Genomic DNA, 20,349 nt, shown 5'->3' with positions numbered 1-20,349 from the left:
GTTATTTTGTCTACTTTGGATACAATTTAGAGTCTCATAGTCGTCTACAATATAGAGCTAGAGTAAAGAGGGGTGACACATGTCGTACGTAGTGAGTACATGGTGGTTTCGGTGCTTCATTGTGCCTTTATAACATGCGATTCTCATTTACTGTGACGATTTGAATGTTAAGTAACTCTATAATTAACTCGTTTACCATTAATACAACAGGATACATTAACAACCTCGTTAAGGAAATGTTCCTCTTAAACATTTTTCAAATGTTGTAACTTCCTTGACTAGTTATTATATATGATTTTCGATCCCATTCGATCTAAAGGTTTGCGTTTCACTTACATCTCACTAAGACTGTCCATGAAATAATAGTATTGGCAGATTTACGAGAATAGACTTCTACATAATGAAAAGTCACAGTCCAATTGTCTCGACTATCATTATGGGGTGAATTATTGTCACCAATTGATAAGTGTTTTATTTGTCCACTTATCATGGCATTATTTTTAACACAATTTTGTAGTTATTTTCCCCTCTTTAACCGCTTCCCTAACTCCTTTTTGTGCAAGATTGTAGCTTTTGGTGTTTCCTTTCCTCTTGTGTGTTTGCTCGTGTTTATAGGTACAAAGACAATGTGAAGAATTAGCTTAGGCTCGAAGACCTTTACAAGGAGCCCACCAAGCTTAGGAGTGGACACACTCAACTTCAAGAGCGAGCACTCCTAATGTAGGCACTATAATTTGCCTTGTTGGCTTCCAAGAGGAACTGGCGCGCATCAAAGGAGGAATGCATGAGGCTGCCCGCTCCTGCTTCGTTTACCCGTCTTTTTGGGTGGATTTTAGAATGTAATTTTTGGGTGTATAAATACGACCTTTCGCTTGGCTTCATTTTTATGGATCTTCTTCCCTAAGTTTTTCTTAGACCCTTATCTCTTAGTTATTTGCCCAAACTCTCATTAATTAGCTTAGTTTATCTCAAACTCAATCATTGAAGTAGATTAATTGAAGTTTGTATTCTCAATTTCAACAATTCTTCTCGACATTGAAGCTTTATTTAGTAATCTTTATCTCTCACTCTTGTATTTTCTATTTTAATTACTTTAAATTATTTATTTCTCACTTAATATTGTTTAATTGTTGTCGCATGTTCAATCTACTTCCATCTTATCAATCCCTTCAACTAACCTGTTAGATTAGTGCTAAAATTAGGACTTGTTTCTATGTTGTTCTTCACCATGATTAGTGAGTAGTTAATTAGCTAGGGGCTGAGAGAAGACCCACCTAAGCCATGAGTTAATTGATATTAGTGCTTACATGTTTATTTTGGGTTGATGATTAATTGTTAAAGAATTGGTTAATTGCATTTGTAATTGGATGATCACTTATTGCTCATATATTCACTTCTATGCCTGCATTGAAAGATGGAGTTTGGTTGTGAACCTTTTCCTATATAATTAACTGAAATTCTATCTTGATTATTACAGTTCCTTGTTTTGATGGTGTAGTAGTCTTAATTGTGATAATTAGGTGAACAATCCCAATTACTTGTGCCTTAATGCTATCTTGGACCGATCGAAAGAAAAACCCGAGTTACTATTGTGACTTGGTTGGCCTATCATGTTAGTTGAACTTGGTGTAGGAATGCTTAGTGTTGTGGCTTCAAAAAAAGACAATATTGAGTGTCCCTTTCTATCACCCAATTTGTGCTCATGCTTGCCTATTGTATTGATCTATTGGTTTGATTGGTGTCAATTCTCAATTCCCGGTAGTGTTTGTCCCCATAGTAGTTAATTAATCAAAACCGTACCCCCAATTTGTGACCGAACTAGATTACAACCATTTCATATTCTCAGCTCGGTGTACTCATACCCATTTCATGTGGATACGATCCTTTATTTTCCCTAAACTTGTCTTAGGTTAGCTTAGGTAGAAATAATGTTTGGCTTAGGGTGATTGTCCAATAACGACCTACTTTATCCCTCTACCACCAATTGCATTTGTAGTATTTGGAAATTTAATACAATTTTTTAAATTTTGGATCTTTTAAATTTTACCATTCAATTGTAGTCCATTAGAATTTTTAAAAATGGATTTTATATTGATCCCATTAAATAATATTTGGAAACAATCACTGAATGGTAATCATGCCTCATATGAAGCCTTTGGCCACCTTACTTATCTATTCAATTGTCTATAATATGTGGAGCAATTTTGAATTTTTGAATGACACTATATTGGAATTAAATGACTAAACTATTAGGAGTTAGAGCAAAACATAACATTGCAAACCCATCATGCAACATATAAGCCAAACTTTATGGAGTAAAAAGAATGTTCATCAATCAAAAGAACAAAAATTAATATATTCCTGCACGAATAAAGATATAGTTTTGTGCTACTTTACTACACTTGCACTTTGATACATCGGGTGCATAACATAATTGACACCTTAAGCCCTGTTCACTTCATTTTAAAAAAATAATATTAAGTAAAAATAATTTCAGTTCACTAAAAATAAGTGAAGTTCAGTAAAAATAATTTCAGCTCAGTAAAAATAAGTTCAGTTCAGTTAAATTAAAGAAGAATTATAATAGAAAATCAGTTAAAATAATTTCAATTTAGCAATAAGTTCAGTTCAGTTAAATTAAAGAAGAATTATAATAGAAAATCAGTTAAAATAATTTCAATTTAGCAAAAATAATTTCAGTTCAGTAAAATTAATTTAAATTTAATAAAATTAATTTTAATTCAACAAATATTATTTTATTTCACTAAAAATAATTTCAGTTCAACTCTAATAAGTTGTCTTGAAACGCAGGCTACCTCAAGTCCTCAAAGGCCCCTAATATCAGCCATCTAACCTTAGATTGTTATGGGCCAAGCCTATAACACTCAACCACGTAAGTTAAATTCAAAGGCAAAGCCCATCAAGCTCTTCTTCTTGTTTATTTGAAACAAACTCTACTGGTACCAAAGTTTTTTGAAAACATTATTACGTAGTAATTTTAATCATCTATGATCTATAATATTTATTTAAGAAGAATAGAATGTGCATGCAATTTTGGCATCAATCACCCAGGGCCGTCCCAACTATTATGGAGGTCCTGTGTAATTGAGATACATTTGGGCCCCCCCTTTTTTTAAGTAACGTATAGTAATATTGCTTTTTTTTTTTTATTAAATGCTCCGTCATGATTTATTTGTTGAAAAGGTTTAGAATAAAGAAATATATGTAATTTTTGTAATACTATTGAAGAGATCAAAATATGTTGAAAAGCAAAAATAAAAATAAGTTATAAAAGTATTTACGGGTTATTGTAAAGAGGAGAGAGAATGGTAATATTTTCTAAAAATGAAATTGAGTCAAGGGACCATTATTGGGGATAAAAATATAAATATTGTTACAATCTTTCAAAATATAGGAATGGAATTAAAAAAAAAAGACTAAAATGAAAAAAGGCTCGAACCGCGCATCTACAAAACTTAGTATCACCATACTTACCACTAACCCACAACAATAACACTAGAAATTTGTACAACAATTTTGTATATAATTGTAAACTTTGAGGCCCCAAGCGATTTTGGGCCCTGTGCGGTTGCGCATGCCGCACACCCTAAGGGCCGGCCCTGAATCAACCCAACCACCATTTTCTATATAGGAATGTTTTAATTTAGATACATCACTTTTCTTTTTAGTTGATAAACTATATTTATATCTTTCCTATAACATGAATTGAGCTGAACTGAACTGAACTGATTGAAGCTGAACTGAACTGAACTGTGTTGAAATGAATATTTATGAGAGAGGGAAATTAGGAGCTGAACTGAACTAATTGGAGCTGAACTGAAGTGAAATTAAGTAAATGTTAACAGGCTCTTAAGTTAGATATTAAGCAATATTTGACTGAGATTGGAATTTACTTTATAACCTTGAAGCCACAAGATTGAAGCTTTTTAATTGCTATACTTAAGGGTGAGGATCTCTTACCCTTTACTTCCAAGTTTCAAGTGACTGATATATAGGACTAAGGTTGAACGTAAGAGGTATATATGAAGATTGAAGAAGATGAGCTAGTGTGTATTGGACAGGTTAATATCTCTCTGACCATATTTATGGTCTATATATTCATTTCAACTTTTCAAGAAGGCAAAAGAAATTTATTTGGGACTCATTGGAGATAAAGTACAATCCCAAAACATGGGTAATATAAACTTCATTTAAAATACAATGATCATGCTACAAAGGTACTAACTTTATTAAGTAAACATCAAATTATTGACTACTAATATTAAATACATTAAACACCATAATATGACATCTCATAACACCATTTACAACAACATCAATGAGGGTGACAATTTAGATAATGGTGAAACTATGTACTAATTCTCCTCAATAATCAATATGACACATTTGGTGTCAATGCTTCAATAATATTTTCAATTAATTACATTAACATTTTCTTAATCTTTTTATGATAGTCAAAATGGGGATGTTCTTTGTTACTAATATGTGTAGTAGCCGGGTTTTGCTTTGCTCCATTTGTGCAATGTATTGCCAAAGATATCAAAGAAGGCTATATCGACTCGAGTTCGAGTCACTTGCATTGACATAAAGCCTTGGCCATCATAATACAACTTCAACTCCTCCGGGTTCCATTCCTTTTCATCGCCCCTCCATGACTTCGAGCCACCTCCACTAGTCAAAAACTCAATTTCACTACATATTGAACAATAGCATCATTAGTACTTTATTAAATTTCTCTTGTAAATTTTAATTCGTGGTATATGGTCCATATTGACAATGTGGTTGATGCAAAACCTGATCCAACAAGCTTATTGGCCCATTTTTGATCTAAATATCCCCACCACAAAAACAGAATTTGATACGGAGTATATGAATCAAAAATTAGTTAAACTTGTTAAAGTTAGGATAATTTTGAAAATTGACAGCAAAAAAGTAGAAAATTCCTTTTTTATTTAAAAAAAAAATAGAAAATTCCTTTTTCCTGTTTTCGGTTTTTATTTAAAAAAAAAAGAAAACTGAAAAAAAAATGCCAAATAAGTGCCTAAATTTCGAATCGGATATAAAATATTCTAAAGTTGCGATTGATATGAACCGGAGGTAGGATTAATTCATTCATTGTCATCATTATTAGGGTTAGTCAATATCAAATTGTGGGACATAATATTGTATTGGGGGCCACTATCTTCATAACAGATCAATTAGCATTTGATGCAAGAGAGAAGCCCAATAGCTGTCAAAATTATGGCCCTACATTTCATCATTATACTTATTTATACACCAACAAGAAACAACGACGTAAAACAAAAGCACTAAGATAGGAAATTACCTGTCTGGGCTACTAATGTGCTCCAAGCAATGGTCATGCCCATTGATGTAAAGATCAACGTTGTTTTCCTGCGAATTCATTAAATTTTTAAATAATGTGTTAAACTCTTACCCCACGAAAAAAGGTTCGATGAGATAGACAAGTTTTAAGTTATTATAAACTATCGTGTGTGACATTTAGTCACTTATGGAGTATTTATTTCACGGGTACAATTATAGTTATAGGTACTCAATTCACAACCTAATAGGGTTAAATTAGGTTAATATGTAATTCGCTTTATTTGAATTGTATAGGAATTAATAACAGTAGAATAGTAGACAATTTTACCTCTAGTATTGGGAGAAGCTGAGCCACAAGCTCCTCAGTGTTACCATGATGTCCAGCACTAAATACTGGATGATGACCAATCACAAACTTCCACTTGGCACTCGACTTCTTCAATGCCTCATCCACATCCTGTAACATTAGTAACAATGTAACATTATGCCTAATAAGGAAATTCAACTTCTTAAGGATGACCTAGACTCGAACCCTTAATGTTAACTAGACTATCACGAAAATCTCAAAGCCCTTAACTTTAAGATCTTTATGTAATGATTTAGGGTACGTACTATGTAGTATCTCTAATTTGATTTAATTGTTACGTTACTAGTTTATAGAATAAATACCTGCAAAAGATTAGAAAGATATCGTTTTCGTGGTAATACACCTCTCCAGTCATATGTATGTTTGTCTTCTACAAAGTATTTGTCTTGAAATGGAGTTGTATCCACAAAAAAGAAGTCCACAGTCTCTGCTTAACCAAAAACAACAAATTTTAAGAAAATTTATTTCTGAAGTTTCGTAGTAAATTACACAAACAAAAAAACTTTTAGAATATGGTATTTATTCACCTGATTTGACAACATAAGATCTTAGGGAAAACCATCTGCTGTCTCTTTTTCTAAGAATTGGGCTTAAATGTGCTAGAACATCTCCTCCGTAGTCATGGTTTCCAAGCACTAAAATACCAACAACAATAAATATTTAGCATATGACATTTTATTAAACATATAAATCCTATAAAAATTGTTAAGGTTTGTTTATCCCAAAGAAAAAACAATATTCTATTTTTTTTTCTATTTTTTTTCGTACTTTAAACTTAAGGAAAATACAAGTTAATCTGCCATATAAACGAATTTTTGTTAATCTGATAACATTTTTGTAAATATATTGAAAAAACAAGGTTATTTATTCAGTACTTTTGGTGAGTTGTCCAATTACTGTTTGCTTTTCGCTTTTACTGTTTGGTGAGAAAATTACACATGTACCCCTCAACCAGTACATGAAAAGACGCATATACCCCTCCACTGGTACATGAAAGACAATTGACTAGGTATTGCTCTTAAACTTATAATTGGTGATAAGATACATTAAAGTAAGCTCTTGTCTAAGCTAAGACTATAGCCTATAGATACATCTTACGACAATTCGTCTATTCACAACCCTTCTAATAGAATCGAACCCTTTCATCCTAGTTCGGAGAGGGAAGAGGGATAGGCCAACCGCCAACCAATGGTCCGTTAGTCCTTCTCTAAATTTAAATCGTTAATAATTGTACGTGTTTAGTTTAAAAATAAATAAAAAAAAAATTTACCATTGTACCAACGCTTTTGTAAGCTAGGGGCAGTATAAATGTTTGAAAATGATTCTTCAAAATTAGGATCATGAACACCAGTCAGTCCATCGTCGTAGAAATTGTCTCCTGTTGATATAATGAAATCCACATCCAATTTCTCCCCAACTATGCCCATCTGTCAACGATAATAATTAATTTAATTGATTTTTTCAACACTCCATAATAATATTATACGTCATTAAATTGGAGCATTTAGCTCAACTATTAAAAATAATAAGAAGTAGATCACATGGAGTATTTTTTACTACTCACAATTAAAAATATACTAAGGGCATGTTCACGTTAGCTTGATTTCAGTCCACTTCAGTTCAACTACTAATTTATTTATCTCATAAAATATTCATTTCAACTCAGTTCCAATCAGTTCAGTAAGTTCAATTCAGTAAATGTGAACAGACCCTAAGTACTAAATCAGACAATTCTGACTCGACTCGTGACTGAAAAACGTCAATCCGAAATTGATCTAACTCGACCCATATCCGAATTGACCTACCTAATCTGAACCCAACCAAAAAATTGATTGACCCAACCCAAACTAACCCGACCCATACCCAACTCAAACAACTCGTTTGCCAAGTCTATTAAAGACCTGTTCTCTTTAGCTTATTTTCAGTTCAGTTGATCTCCAATAAGTTAAGTACCTGTCAAAAAAAGAAAAAAAAAAAGTTAAGTTCAGTTCTTAATTTCCTTCCCTCATAAAATGTTCAGTTCAGCTCCAATAAATTCAATTCAATTCAGTTCAGTTCATCTCACTTTAATAAATCAGAACAATCCAAAATAGTCTAATTTTTTAAAATCTTTTGAGATTGCACAAAAATAGCTAATGTAAGAAAATTAAAATTAGGGACGAAAAGAGTATCCCAAAGGATAATCTCTGAGAGACAAATACAACAAACAAAACTCGATATCCCAAAAATATAACGTGAGCATAAAGCGTGGAAACCAATTTGAGAATGTGAAAAACCAAGTCTGAAACCACGAGTGCTAGTAAGTAGTAACCAAATAACACACATATGAAACACGATATAAGGCAAGTTCAACAACTTCAACTAACTTTGTTTTTTTCAGGTATTACTACAAATACAACCTTGACAACTGTAATTGCATGATTAGCAAAAAAAAACACTGTTTTCTCTCTCTTAAACAAGTTTTGTGTTGGACATAAGAGGACGATTCTAGCTTCTAATTTCAGCATATTAAATTGTTTAATTAATTACTGTTATTATTCCTTAATTATGATGGAATATGCTATATGATGTGGACAATAAGTTAAGTTATGATTTGAGTTGTCCCTTACGCTTAAGCAATCTAAGAGCATCAAAGAATCTCATCCAATTATCCTCAAATTATCCCATTTTTCATCACTTGTGTTTGCAAACATTATTATTATTATTATTATTATTATTATTATTATTATTATTATTATTATTATTATTATTATTATTATTATTATTATTATTATTATTATTATTATTATTATTATTTATTAAAACCAAATAAATAAATGTACAAAAAAAAAACCTTAAATAAGTTAGAAATAAATTTAAAGGGAATATTTAGAGCATAAATCCACTCAAGTCACCTTTTTAAAAATAAAATGTTAATTATGGCCATTTTTTTTCTAAGTTGTAAGCCAAGTTCAACTCTCTTCGTTCTCTCTTACTTTATCACGACTATAATTTATATGAATTAAATAACACAAAGCATTTTATAATTTTCATAATTTACGAGTTTACGTACATACCTAATCAGAATGTTAAACTACATTTAAGTAATTAACATAAAGTAAATTATTAAGACATACATACATGATGAAGTAATGGTTTTAGATTAACTAAAGTAACACTCCATTTTATGAATTAAAATAGAAGATCAAGCTATTAAACTTAATTTGTCTACATATATAATCCTTTTAATTTATACGACGAATCTTGTCAAGCTAACTACTATATATTATGTTCTTTTAATAGAAGGATAAAGTAATAAATCAACACAAATTAATTAGTGTTAATTACCTGATTAGCAACAAGAGTTTGATTATAAGCACCTTTCCTTCCCCAATCACCAACAACCAACAAGCTAAGAGATCCATCTTGTTTGGTAGCATGTTTAAACTTGGGAAGCTTAGCATTAATTAATTGACCATTAAACACCATTAATATAGTAAGTATGATTAGTATTGTGTTGATGAATTTGTAAGTGGCCATGGCTAGAAATGAAGCTAGTTTCTCTCTCTAAGATGATAGGAGAGAGAAAGAAGCAGAAAGAAGGGACCTTGATTCCTTCAGCTGGTTGGTTGAGATTTAAGGGCCATGTCTTTCCTTTTATAGTGAGTGAGTGTTTTGCATGTTTTTTTTTTGTTTTTCTTTTTTCTTTTGCATGCTTCATGTGTTGTAAAATCCCAATTAAATTTAATTAGGATATAGGAAAATTATACTACCCATTAAATGTTAGGTGCAACTTGGGATATTGTTTGTGAGATATAAAATATTCTAAAGTTGCACATAACATTTAACGGAGATATTATTATTATTATTACTAGATTAGGCTCGTGCGATGCACAAGTTTAACAATAATTTATGATTTTAACAATATCTTTTACCTTATTTGTGTGTAATATGTACGTAATACAAATATTTTAAGAAAAATCTAATAAATTGATAAATTAATAAAGAGTGGACACCCCAATTCATATAATCTATATAAAATATATGGAGTAGGAGAAAAAGATACTCCGTAATGTTTATAAGAAAATGAAATAGTCCGACCTTCCTTTAATTCTCCAATGAAAATTGCATAATTAGTCAATTCAAATATAAAATCTATTAGAAAAATATATAATTAATTTAGCATTTTCAAATTTTTATTTATGTTGATAAAAAAATTAATGATGTCATTACTAGTTTTGGAGTGAAATTTTTTTACAAGAAGTTGACATGTGGAAAGTAATGACATCAGCGGTAATTAATTTAGTTAGATTTATAGATTATTATTATTATTATTATTATTAGAAGTCTTGAAACAACAATTAACTAGTTGGATGTAACTATGTTAAGAGTTGCTTCATAAGGTGATTAGACGGATTACGTATGATTGTATGAATAATGTAGTGATGTGGATCTCATCAGATAATAAGACTAGAAATAATTTTGCAAAATTATTTTTGGTTTGCATTTATTTGGCATATAATAATTTCAAACGTCAAGCAAAAGCTAACTTGTTCTCTCTATGGTTTTCTCCCTTCTCTTCTAAATAAAGCTACTTAATTTATTTGTTGAAATTTTTATTTGTTTATTTGTTCATGCTTATTATCATTTGAAAGGCTTAATAAATTAATATGAACGCAAGATAGCATATGAAAAAAGTTACCTTTAGATGCACTTTTTCTTTTAAATTTAAAAGTATCTTTTATACAACAAATTAAACTGTAATGAATAATTGTTGTACACCTTATCATAAAAATATTGAAAATAAATCTTACTTTAATTGTTTATATTGTCTAAACTTATTTTTAAATTACAATAATCGAACCTATTTATATACGTGTCACAATATGTTTCATATATGACTAGGCCGGACTCGTAAAAGAGGAAGAGCATCCACGCATAACGCATGTATAACTTTATTATGGAGTTTAGTTGAATATAGAAAGATTTAAATTAAATTAAATAAAATAATTATATTAATAAAAAAATCTTTTTATGTTAATGTGTATCCATAAGACCATAAGCACACGTCAAAGAAAAGATCTCTTCAAAAATAGCAAACGAAGAGGAAGAGGAAGAGGAAGAGGAAGCATCCTACCATCACTAAATAAATTCTAAAATAGAAACATATGATAATATTATTGTAAAAAAACATAGCAAAAATAGTTGATTGGCTTCCTAAAAATAAATAAATAAAATAGTAGATTGGCAATGCGTTGTCGACATATAATTGGAAGATAGAAGCACATGGAGTTGGAAAGATACAAGTATGTTAGTATAGTTGGCTAGTTAAGTTGCCCATGTGAAATTCTTGTGAATATTATTTGTTCCATTAATCATATATATGAACTCTTTTGGATGTTTTATGTATAGATTCTTGTGAATATACTAATAATGGTAACTCATTCATCATCTTATTTGATTTGGATAAAATGAGTATTTAAAGGAAATGCAATAATGTTGTAATCTTGATGTTTTTGAGTTATTGAGTATGGAGGATTTTTGGATACTTGTTATAAGACAATCATCATTCAACTGGCTTATCCAGAAATCCAGCAATCTTCTCATTTGTGTAATAAGAGCAAAACCGATTGCGATTTGCTCATTTGTGTGATTGAGCAAAAGCCACAAATGAGCAAAAGCAAAATTTGAAAGAATATCGAGCTGTCTTATTTCGAGTAGGTTTTTGAGTAAACGAGTACAGAGAAGTTTTGCAAGGTCACAGTGCATAAAAATAACTATTGAAATGGGAGGTCACATTGAAACAAAACAATGAGCAACAATTTGTTTTATTTATCTGAATTGCAGTCTCATCGTGAATCATCGACATACCTACAATTTTGAAACTGCAAAATTTATAGCAATTCTAACATGAATCTATACTACCTAAGTTATATGCCACTATTCTATATTTCAAGGTTTCCCAACTTTGATTTAATAATGGAAACATCACCGGTACTATTATTCCTCGTGTCATCACTTGATTCTTCCTTCTGAGTGGAGCTTGTCGTTCTTCTAGGTGGGGCAGCAGAACACACCGGCACAACTGATCTGATTTGTACAGCAGGTGCAGTAAACTGTGATCGAAAACCCCCAGTTTGCATTCTTCCAAATCTAGGTCTCACAGATGAACCCACATCACTTTGCATTCGTGGAGCAGTAATCGGAGTTCTAGCATTCCTACGAGTAGGTCCCACTGGAACGCCTTGTGAGGCTGTTGGCAAAGCCTTTCCTGTATATCCAGGGTGGTTTGAGGTTGCAGCATGGCTAAATCTAATGTTAGGCAGCCTTGACGATTCAAATGTGGGCAGTCCGTTTTCTGGGACATCCACTGAAGCTGAGCTGACATTATTAGCTTGAGCTAAACTGTCCTGTTTGGCTTCCTTTTGAAGGTTTTCATTTAACACATCAGCACTATTGCTGTTGGGAATGGGAGCTTTTAAGGGCTCTGGTGGACAATGCTTAGAAGAATTTTCTGGTTTTTCCTCTTGTATCTCTTGAATAGCCACCATTGACCTAGCTTTCATCGGATCCTGCACTATGTGGTTCGAGAAGTAGACGGGTGACCTGACTGTACACATTGAGATTCCAGGGGAGAGAGGAACGGGTTGTTGTTCCCTAGTCAAGCAGTACTGATGATGACTTGGCTGCAACATAGAGTGCATCCATGGGACAACTTGGGTGGGTGTAGGAACTGGTTGGATAGGAATAGGAAGTGCCATAAGACGGCGCTGTTGCTCTGCTGGCTGTTCTTGCAGCCACATATGATGACTTGCCATTTCAGGAGGGAGATTTGAAGATGTCCAGTTCTGATAATGAACGCCAAAAGAGGTTGGAGCTGATGGAAACGGACTTCTGAAGGTTGTAGATGCAGGTAACCTATGATGCCCTCTTTGCTGAATACTTTGAGAGGAATTACTTGGCTCTGCTGGGTTAAGGCTAGCAAGAAATCGAGCAACAACTACTTGTTCCTGCTCTTCATGACCTCCGGAAATAGTGGTAGAAGAAGTTGAGCCGCATTGAGACACTGCATAAACAAATATGAATAAATTCAAGATAAAGGCAGGGTAGATTAAAGATAATGGATCCACAATATGTTTTGTAAAATAAATGCCTATCCAATTATTAAAAAAATTATACACTTCCATAGATCTATAAAAGAATAAATCATAAAAATGGTGTAAGGATTGCCACCTTTTCCAACAATAGAACGCCTATCTAATTTTCCTTCAAAGGTTGAACTAAGGACAAAATTATAAGGTAGAAGGGAATCATTCTCACTTTCCATCTCTCTCAATTCCCAAAAAAATTAATGAAACACCAATGTGTGGTTATGCAGAAATTGATTATTACTGCAGGTTTGATTGTGGAAGATAAGTTGTTGATTAGCTATACTTCAAGTCAGAATATGACCCTCTTTTGGACTGAAACAGTTCTGTATATATCTCTTAACTTGTTCTTCGTACCACATTTTTTTGCTGTCGAGGCTTCTCTTTACCTTACCAATGAATTGATTATCACAGTAAGATATAAAAAAAACACTAGTGATGAATGCCTTCTCATTACCTTACTAATGAATGACTATCACAATAAAAGAAAACTAGCACAACTTCTAACAGTTTCAACTATAAGAAATAGGAAATATCATTAAGCAAACTATAGAGTAGAGGAATGTACTAAAGGTTGCTTGTGGACAACTTTAACTTGCAGATCAAAGCATTTATAGTCTACACAAATGCATTCCAGTCCCACAACAAGGTTTGAGGCTGTTCCTCTCAGGTTGCCTAGCCTCTTCTCTACCTCGCATTTCTAGCTATAGACAGGATCACAGGAACAGTGGAAATCTCATCAATCAGGAAGTGTAAATCACGCTAATGCATACACTGAATTCCTGATACACATGCATCAACAATTACTCCCAATTCTAGATACCTTAATATAGTAACAAACTCACAATTACTCCCCTTTCTTTACCTGTGCTTCGTCGAAATTTGTTACATTGAAATAAAAAGCACAGGTTACTAGAATCTGAGCTATTTGCCTAGTATGAAGCTGTTTACCCTGTCTAATACACCTTGTGCTTCTTGGATACAACCCGTATGTGGACACTAGGGCAGGATTTAATTTATACTTTTAACTTTTTCACTACTGTGAAAATGGAGTTGCTTTGCACAATTATTTACAAATATAAAATCAGAAAAGCCTCTCTGTAGGGATACTGAATTATTCAGCATAAACTTTCATTAGCATGATAGTCAGCACATTTTTTATCTTTTAATTGAGCTGAATTCATTCAACATAAATCAATTTAAAAGTAGCTTAGATGTATTCAGGAAAATCAATATACGTACATAATACATCTCTCTCTCTCTCTCTCTTCCCCAAATGATTTTGGGACTAAGGCTTTGTTGTTGTATTTTTTATATTTTTATTTATTTATTTAATTTTTTCTTTTGAAATGGCATGATACATCTCTTTTAATAGTTACCTAGAAGTATTCAAACAATTTCTGCTGTGAATCTATTCCAAACAACCTCTCATTTATGCATTCTCTCCATTATGCATTTAGACATCTTCAAAGTCACATTTCTTGCACTAGGAGACGAGTGTGCCACATGTTCCGATCCTTACCAATGACAACATGGCAGAACAAACTGAATAACAATGCTCTCAAAACAGAACAGATTCCCCATAACAAACAAAATGCTTTTCTTGTCCTCTATTATATGGTGAAAGGCTATGTTAACTTGGATACAAAGATCAGAAATGTGTATGGATCAAAGGTCATAAGCCTATTCTTGCAGCATTTTATCTATTAATTTGAACTTTGACGCTTCCAACTTCTTTACCCTATCTCAGGGCACTAGTGGAGGCGATATCAGATATGCATGTTTATTAAAGTGCGGATGCTAACATAATTGCTAGTGATTCACATCTCAGCAAAAGTTACTAGGAAAGAAATAGTGAAAAACATAGTTAAACGACTTAACCAATAGGATTTTATGTAATGAATGATTAAGTAATGACCAAATGCAAGGAATTCAGAACAAGAAGGAATTCATACACACTTTGTTTCAAGGCAGACCATGCAGCAATAGCTGCATTTTTCTGAGCTTGTTTCTTGGTTTTAGCTGGCTCTCCTACGAAAGTCATTCCTGCCAACTCTACTGTGCATGAGAAAACAGGAACATGTCCTGGCCCCGAACGAATAGTGGTGTAGGCAGGGAGGTTTAGGCCAGCTCTATGAGCTGTCTCTTGAAGCAAGTTCTTATAAACTCCAGTTTCATCCTGTTAAAGAATAATAAAACATGTCTTCAAGTCTACAACATACTTGCACAAATCACTGAGTGCAACTGAAAATAACTGTCAGCAGGAGCCTGATAATGTGCAGACAAGCAAGACCTTTAGAAAAATTTTCAGCCGATACTCTGCAGCTGACATGTTGGCATGTTGCCCAAGGAATATGACATGCCACTGACTCTACCTTTATATTTTACATTTAATTATATTAAAGCCTGTTCTTCAATACATAAAATCATATGAATGGCTGTCACAAAAGTTATAATAAAAGAAAATTATCCAGCGGCAAACTACAAGGGAGATAAATTATCCAGCAGTGAACTACAAGGGAGATAGTCTATTAAAAGAAAATAATACATATCTTACACGAGAGACACTATTACACAAGAATTTTGAAGTCAAGAATATATCTCCGATGCAATATTTGGAGAAGAAGGAATGAACTGATGAAAGGAATCAAAGAAGTCAATCAAGGTAAAAAGCCATAAAACATGGGTACTTACCAAAACTTTAGCGGCAAGTGTTTTTGATGGACCTCTATCTGCCAGTGTGTTTAAAGCTACTTCTGCAGCTGCATGCTCAGCCTGCCTTAGAGTAGAGAAGAAGGCTGGGCTATCAAATATCTCTCCGTTGAAGTTAACAGAAGCCTTGAAACGTGGGGCATGATCTGGTCCTTCACGGATACAGGCATAAGATGGCAGGTTGAAACAGCTACGCTGAGCTAACTCTTGCAATTGATTCTTATACATAACTAGATCTGGAGCTGTGGAAATACAAATAATCTCTATTCAATGAGCATAGTGTCACACATTACAGCCAAAAATCTCATATGGGCTATACTGATAGCTGAATTAAAGAAGAACCAAAATGGAGAAGGACTCAAAAAAGGTAATTGAAGGCCCATGACAGTAGCTCCAGACAAACAACTAAGAACTAAGCTAGACCAAAATAGGAATAGATGCCCTCAAAATAAACCTAATGTCGTTTCCCCAATAATAATGGTCAACAAAACTTGGGGGCGAGGGAAATCAATACAAAGTTTCATTTAAGAGACAAAATTCTTCATGATTTCCTTTAATGGCATTTTCCCCATCAGAGAATGATTGATCAACCCTTAGAATTGGAAATTCTCATCAGAGAGGTAGAGGAGAAAGAGCCTTACATGATATAGATTTGATGGTCTTTTCTCCCTCAATTTGTTTTTTTCCTTAATGCAAGTTTCTCTGTATCCCTCTCATGAGATTGAAAACTATAAGGATTAACCAAAAATCATCCCCTCATATTACTCACACACATACCTAACCAAAACTATCAACAAACACCCCTGGGATAGATTTCATGTAAACATCTGGGAGTTTTTTCAACCATATAGCATTTACTCCTAATATTCTAATTAAACAACAGAAGCTTATACTTTCTCCAATAGGATACTCCATAAACCCTACAAGTATCTGTCTTCTTTGTTCAACCAGCCATAGGAGGGTTACATTCAGTATCCAACCGCGAATTCCATGTACAACTGAACTCAGGACGAGCCACTAATACGACATCAAGAACCACCAGAATTTCATTACATGTTATTTGCAAACTTCATCTCAGATATTCCAATAACACAAATAACAATCACCACCGCCCAAATAAATAACACAAACAGCAATGAAACAGCTCCAGCCTCCAGCAAACAGCATGAGCAGTACATTCCATAAGCAGCTCTCCATTTCTACCCCTTATTTCAATCTCATCATATTATTATAGCTAAGAAATCAAATATACTTTCTTCATTTTAATACTCAGAAAAATTAATCAAACAAGTAAAATCAGCAACATTTTAAACCAAAACTAAGACAATCAACTTATATAATATAAACACAGTAATTGAATGCTCATCATCAATGACTAAAACCCACAAAAAATAACCATCATTGAAACTCTTAATCAAACCAAACACATTAATAATCACCCATATTGTTCATATTAAGAAGAAAAAAAAAAAACCAATCTTTAAACCCAACATTAATCAGATCAATCAATACAGAAACCAACAGAGAATTCTAAAACAAACCCAGAAACCAAATTAGCAAAGACAAGAAGGGTTACCTTCAAATTATTGAAATTCCTGATTAAGACTGAATTGGATTATAAAAAAGCCGGCAATATGAAGCTAAATAGAATAAAAAGGAGATTAACCCAGAAATCAAAATTAAATTTCAGCTGGAGGTTGTTGAAAGTGTACGTCATTCTATTTGTAAGCCCATCACTCGTTCACTCTCACATTTTTCACTTTCGTATCAAATTTCACAAAGCAGCATACACTCACTCTTACTTTTGGAACTTCTGATAGCAACATCTACTTTGTTTTGGGGCTTTTCTTTTAGGAAAAATTGCCCGCAATAATCCCACCTTTGGGCCATCCGCTAATAATAATCCGACCTTTGGATTATTTTTAAATAATCCCACCTTTATACCTCTTCCGCTTTAAATGGTCCTAACCGGTCACATAACTTGTTATTACAAGTTACTAGACACGTGTCAGTCTATGATTGGTAAAAAAATAAAATTAAAAAAAAAAACCAGAATTTTTGTTAAAAAAAAAAAAAAAAAACTGAAACCAGATTCCGGCAGCCCCACCTCCCCTACCCAATTCCGGCCACCATCTCCCTTCCCCTCCCCGATTCCGTCCACCCCCTCCCTCTCCCTCCCCTCTCCCTCCCCGATTCCGTCCACCCCCTCCCTTTCCCTCCCCGATTCCGACCACCCCTCCCCTCTCCCTCCCCGATTCCGACCACCCCCTCCCTCTCCCTCCCCGTTTCCGACCAGCCCTCCCCTCTCCCTCCCCGATTCCGTCTCCCTCCCCCTCTCCCTCCCTGATTCCGTTTCCGACCAGCCCTCCCCACTCCCTCCCCGATTCCGACCACCCCCTCCCTCTCCCTCCCCGATTCCGACCACCCCCTCCCTCTCCCTCACACCGTTGCAAATCCACCACGCACAAACCCACAACAACCTACCCAATTCCGGCTAAACAAGTGGTTTCGGTGGGCTAAAAGTGGGTAGAGGAGCTGGTTTTGGTGGGTGAGCTAGGTTAGGCGAGGTGGTTTCGGTGGTGGGACTGCTGGAGACGGTGGTTGTGGGTTTTTTTTATTTTTTATTTTTTTTTTCAATAATTTTTTTATTAATTTTTTAACCAACTATGTGGTGACACATGCCCAAACAATTCCAAATTATAAATGGTAACTTGTTTAGCCGGTTTCAACTCACTTGGGACCATTGGGAGCGGGAGAGGTATAAAGGTCGGGTTATTAAAAAATAATCGATAGGTGGGATTATTTTGAGCGGATGAGGCAAAGGTGGGATTATTCCGGACAATTTTTCCTTTCTTTTATTTGCCCCTTCTATTTTTCGAGGTCTTTCTCCTTTTTTTTCCCTTGAATTTCTACTCTCAGGAATTAGATTATACCTGTATACATTAGGGTAACGGAATGATGGAATTTATCATGCACATTGTCTAAAAAAATACTCTCTCCGCCCACAATTATCTGCAACATTTGCCATAAATGAGTGCTCTCTATTATGCGCAACAATTTTTTATCTTTCCTCTTTTAGTAAATTTTAAAGTGTAAAAAGATTATCTTACCAAACTTAAACATATGAGACCACTTTCTCTCTCCTATTTCCCACTCACTTTAACCCACTAACAAACTAAAACATATGGGATCACTTTCTCTCTCTTATTTCCCTCATTTTTACAACTTAATTAAACCCACCTAAACTTAATTAAACTACATTAAAAGTTTTGCCTAGGAGTCCGTAAAAAGGACGTTTGGTGCAGATAATCGTGGGCGGAGGGAGTAGTAGGTTTTTTTTTTTTTTTTAAGATTCAAATTTCAGGAAGAAAGAAAATGCAATTTAAGGTAGGTAAATACTTCATCTGTTTTCTTTTACTTGCAACACTTTCCTAAAAAAGAAATGTCACAATACTTGCAACACATTATAAAAGGAAAGTTACTTTAGTGAAAAACTATACTATTTCTCTTATTTAAAGCACATGACCCACTATTACACTCCTAACAACCACTCATTCAATTTTAAAACTTATTATATCATGTAAACCCTACCTTTCTTAATTACTGCGCTAAAGGGTGTGTTGTATCTAAGACCATCATCACTCATGGTATTAAAATTTATACCACCCTTCTCTCTACCACTTTCTCACTCCTTCACATCATCTGTACCACAATACAATATACTTTCTCCAAAAATTCACTCCCACCCATGGTATAAAAAAAGTTTACCAACACACTTTTTCTCTCCTATATGTATGAATTATACACTTAATTAAATTATAATTATATTTTGTTTTATGTTGAAAATAACTAATTACTATTTATAAAGTTAATTAAATAAAAATAAGCAATTTAGGTAGAAAAAAGTGAATTTCAAAAATATATAAAACTATATCAATATGGATGTCTATGTGTATGTCTTGAAAAATTATGAACAATGGTAATTTTTTCATAATTTTTGACTTTATAACTTTTTCTTAAAATGCAATTGAAAAAAAAATAAATAAAAGATCTATGACAACCAGGCCACATGGCATGACCTGGTTGGTTCATGTTTCATGTGGAACGAAGCAAAAGTTTACCCTGGGATGGTATATACCATTTGATGGTATAGTTTTATGCCACCAAGGTAGTAAAAATTTGCAACTTTTGGATGAATATTTGCACCGTGGTATAAAATTATACCACGAGTGTTGATGCTCTAAAGGAAAACGGAGGAAGTATAATACAAGAGAACGAAAAATCTTTTACAAATTAACACGAAGTTGCAAATTATGAAATTCAAAACGATTGTGGAGGCGTTTAGGCCGTTCCAATGGATCAAATAACAAAGTCTATAAAGAGATGAAATTGATAACCGAGAAAGGTATATTTCCATTTATTTCTAATTTTGTATACTGCGCACATTTTTCTTCTAATTTCGTGTTATAATTAGGTTAAGATGTTCATTTGATTATGATGAATGTTTTATACTTTTATTTATCATAATCTGATTCATTTTTTTAAAAAAATTTTGAAATAGAATTGAACATATTCTCTGAGTTTAAGCTATATGTTCTTTGAGTTTAAATATACTTTATGCATTTTAGGCTATGTATAGCTTGACATAAAATATTGTCGAAGTAAATTTTATTTGTTTGTTTTCTAAAAAGCTATAGAGAAATTGAAAAAAACGGATAGAAATGTGAGAATGGATGAGATGAATGTAAAAAGGAGGTAACGAGGAGAGTGGAAATCTTGGTTTTCCTTGTTTTGTAA

General features: G+C 33.3%; 2 protein-coding genes across 2 annotated transcripts; both read right to left on the bottom strand.

The window, feature by feature from the left end:
* Window positions 1–4,228: 4,228 nt before the first annotated feature.
* On the bottom strand, window positions 4,229–9,500 carry LOC110708508 (purple acid phosphatase 8-like). Its single transcript, XM_021886642.1, has 7 exons — window positions 9,041–9,500; window positions 6,984–7,140; window positions 6,241–6,348; window positions 6,016–6,140; window positions 5,675–5,803; window positions 5,348–5,415; window positions 4,229–4,713 (listed from the first exon to the last, which is right to left on the bottom strand). The coding sequence occupies exons 1-7, from the start codon at window positions 9,230–9,232 to the stop codon at window positions 4,500–4,502; spliced, it is 993 nt and encodes a 330-aa protein (XP_021742334.1). The 5' UTR covers window positions 9,233–9,500; the 3' UTR covers window positions 4,229–4,499.
* Window positions 9,501–11,406: 1,906 nt separating this feature from the next.
* On the bottom strand, window positions 11,407–17,735 carry LOC110708507 (double-stranded RNA-binding protein 2-like). The gene is made up of 4 exons (XM_021886641.1): window positions 17,129–17,735; window positions 15,535–15,794; window positions 14,800–15,019; window positions 11,407–12,758 (listed from the first exon to the last, which is right to left on the bottom strand). Exons 2-4 carry the CDS (start codon window positions 15,778–15,780, stop codon window positions 11,638–11,640), a joined length of 1,587 nt encoding a protein of 528 aa, XP_021742333.1. The 5' UTR covers window positions 15,781–15,794; window positions 17,129–17,735; the 3' UTR covers window positions 11,407–11,637.
* Window positions 17,736–20,349: the final 2,614 nt, after the last annotated feature.

The sequence above is a fragment of the Chenopodium quinoa genome, unplaced genomic scaffold (assembly GCF_001683475.1).
Source record: "Chenopodium quinoa cultivar QQ74 unplaced genomic scaffold, ASM168347v1, whole genome shotgun sequence".
Lineage (NCBI taxonomy): Eukaryota > Viridiplantae > Streptophyta > Magnoliopsida > Caryophyllales > Amaranthaceae > Chenopodium > Chenopodium quinoa.
Note: the sequence above shows the minus strand (reverse complement) of the source record. Positions and strands in the feature narration are given on the sequence as shown.

What these genes read in the sequence shown, in the direction of transcription:
- LOC110708508 (XM_021886642.1), bottom strand. Translation starts at nt 9,232, where the DNA reads ATGGCCACTTACAAATTCATCAACACAATACTAATCATACTTACTATA. An exon ending in ACAAAAGCGTTGGTACAATG is followed by an intron (nt 6,349 to 6,983) that starts GTAAATTTTTTT and finishes TTGGTATTTTAG; the next exon opens with TGCTTGGAAACCATGACTAC. An exon ending in AGCTTCTCCCAATACTAGAG is followed by an intron (nt 5,416 to 5,674) that starts GTAAAATTGTCT and finishes ATGAATTCGCAG; the next exon opens with GAAAACAACGTTGATCTTTA.
- LOC110708507 (XM_021886641.1), bottom strand. Translation starts at nt 15,780, where the DNA reads ATGTATAAGAATCAATTGCAAGAGTTAGCTCAGCGTAGCTGTTTCAAC. An exon ending in CACTTGCCGCTAAAGTTTTG is followed by an intron (nt 15,020 to 15,534) that starts GTAAGTACCCAT and finishes ATTCTTTAACAG; the next exon opens with GATGAAACTGGAGTTTATAA. An exon ending in ATGGTCTGCCTTGAAACAAA is followed by an intron (nt 12,759 to 14,799) that starts GTGTGTATGAAT and finishes TTGTTTATGCAG; the next exon opens with TGTCTCAATGCGGCTCAACT.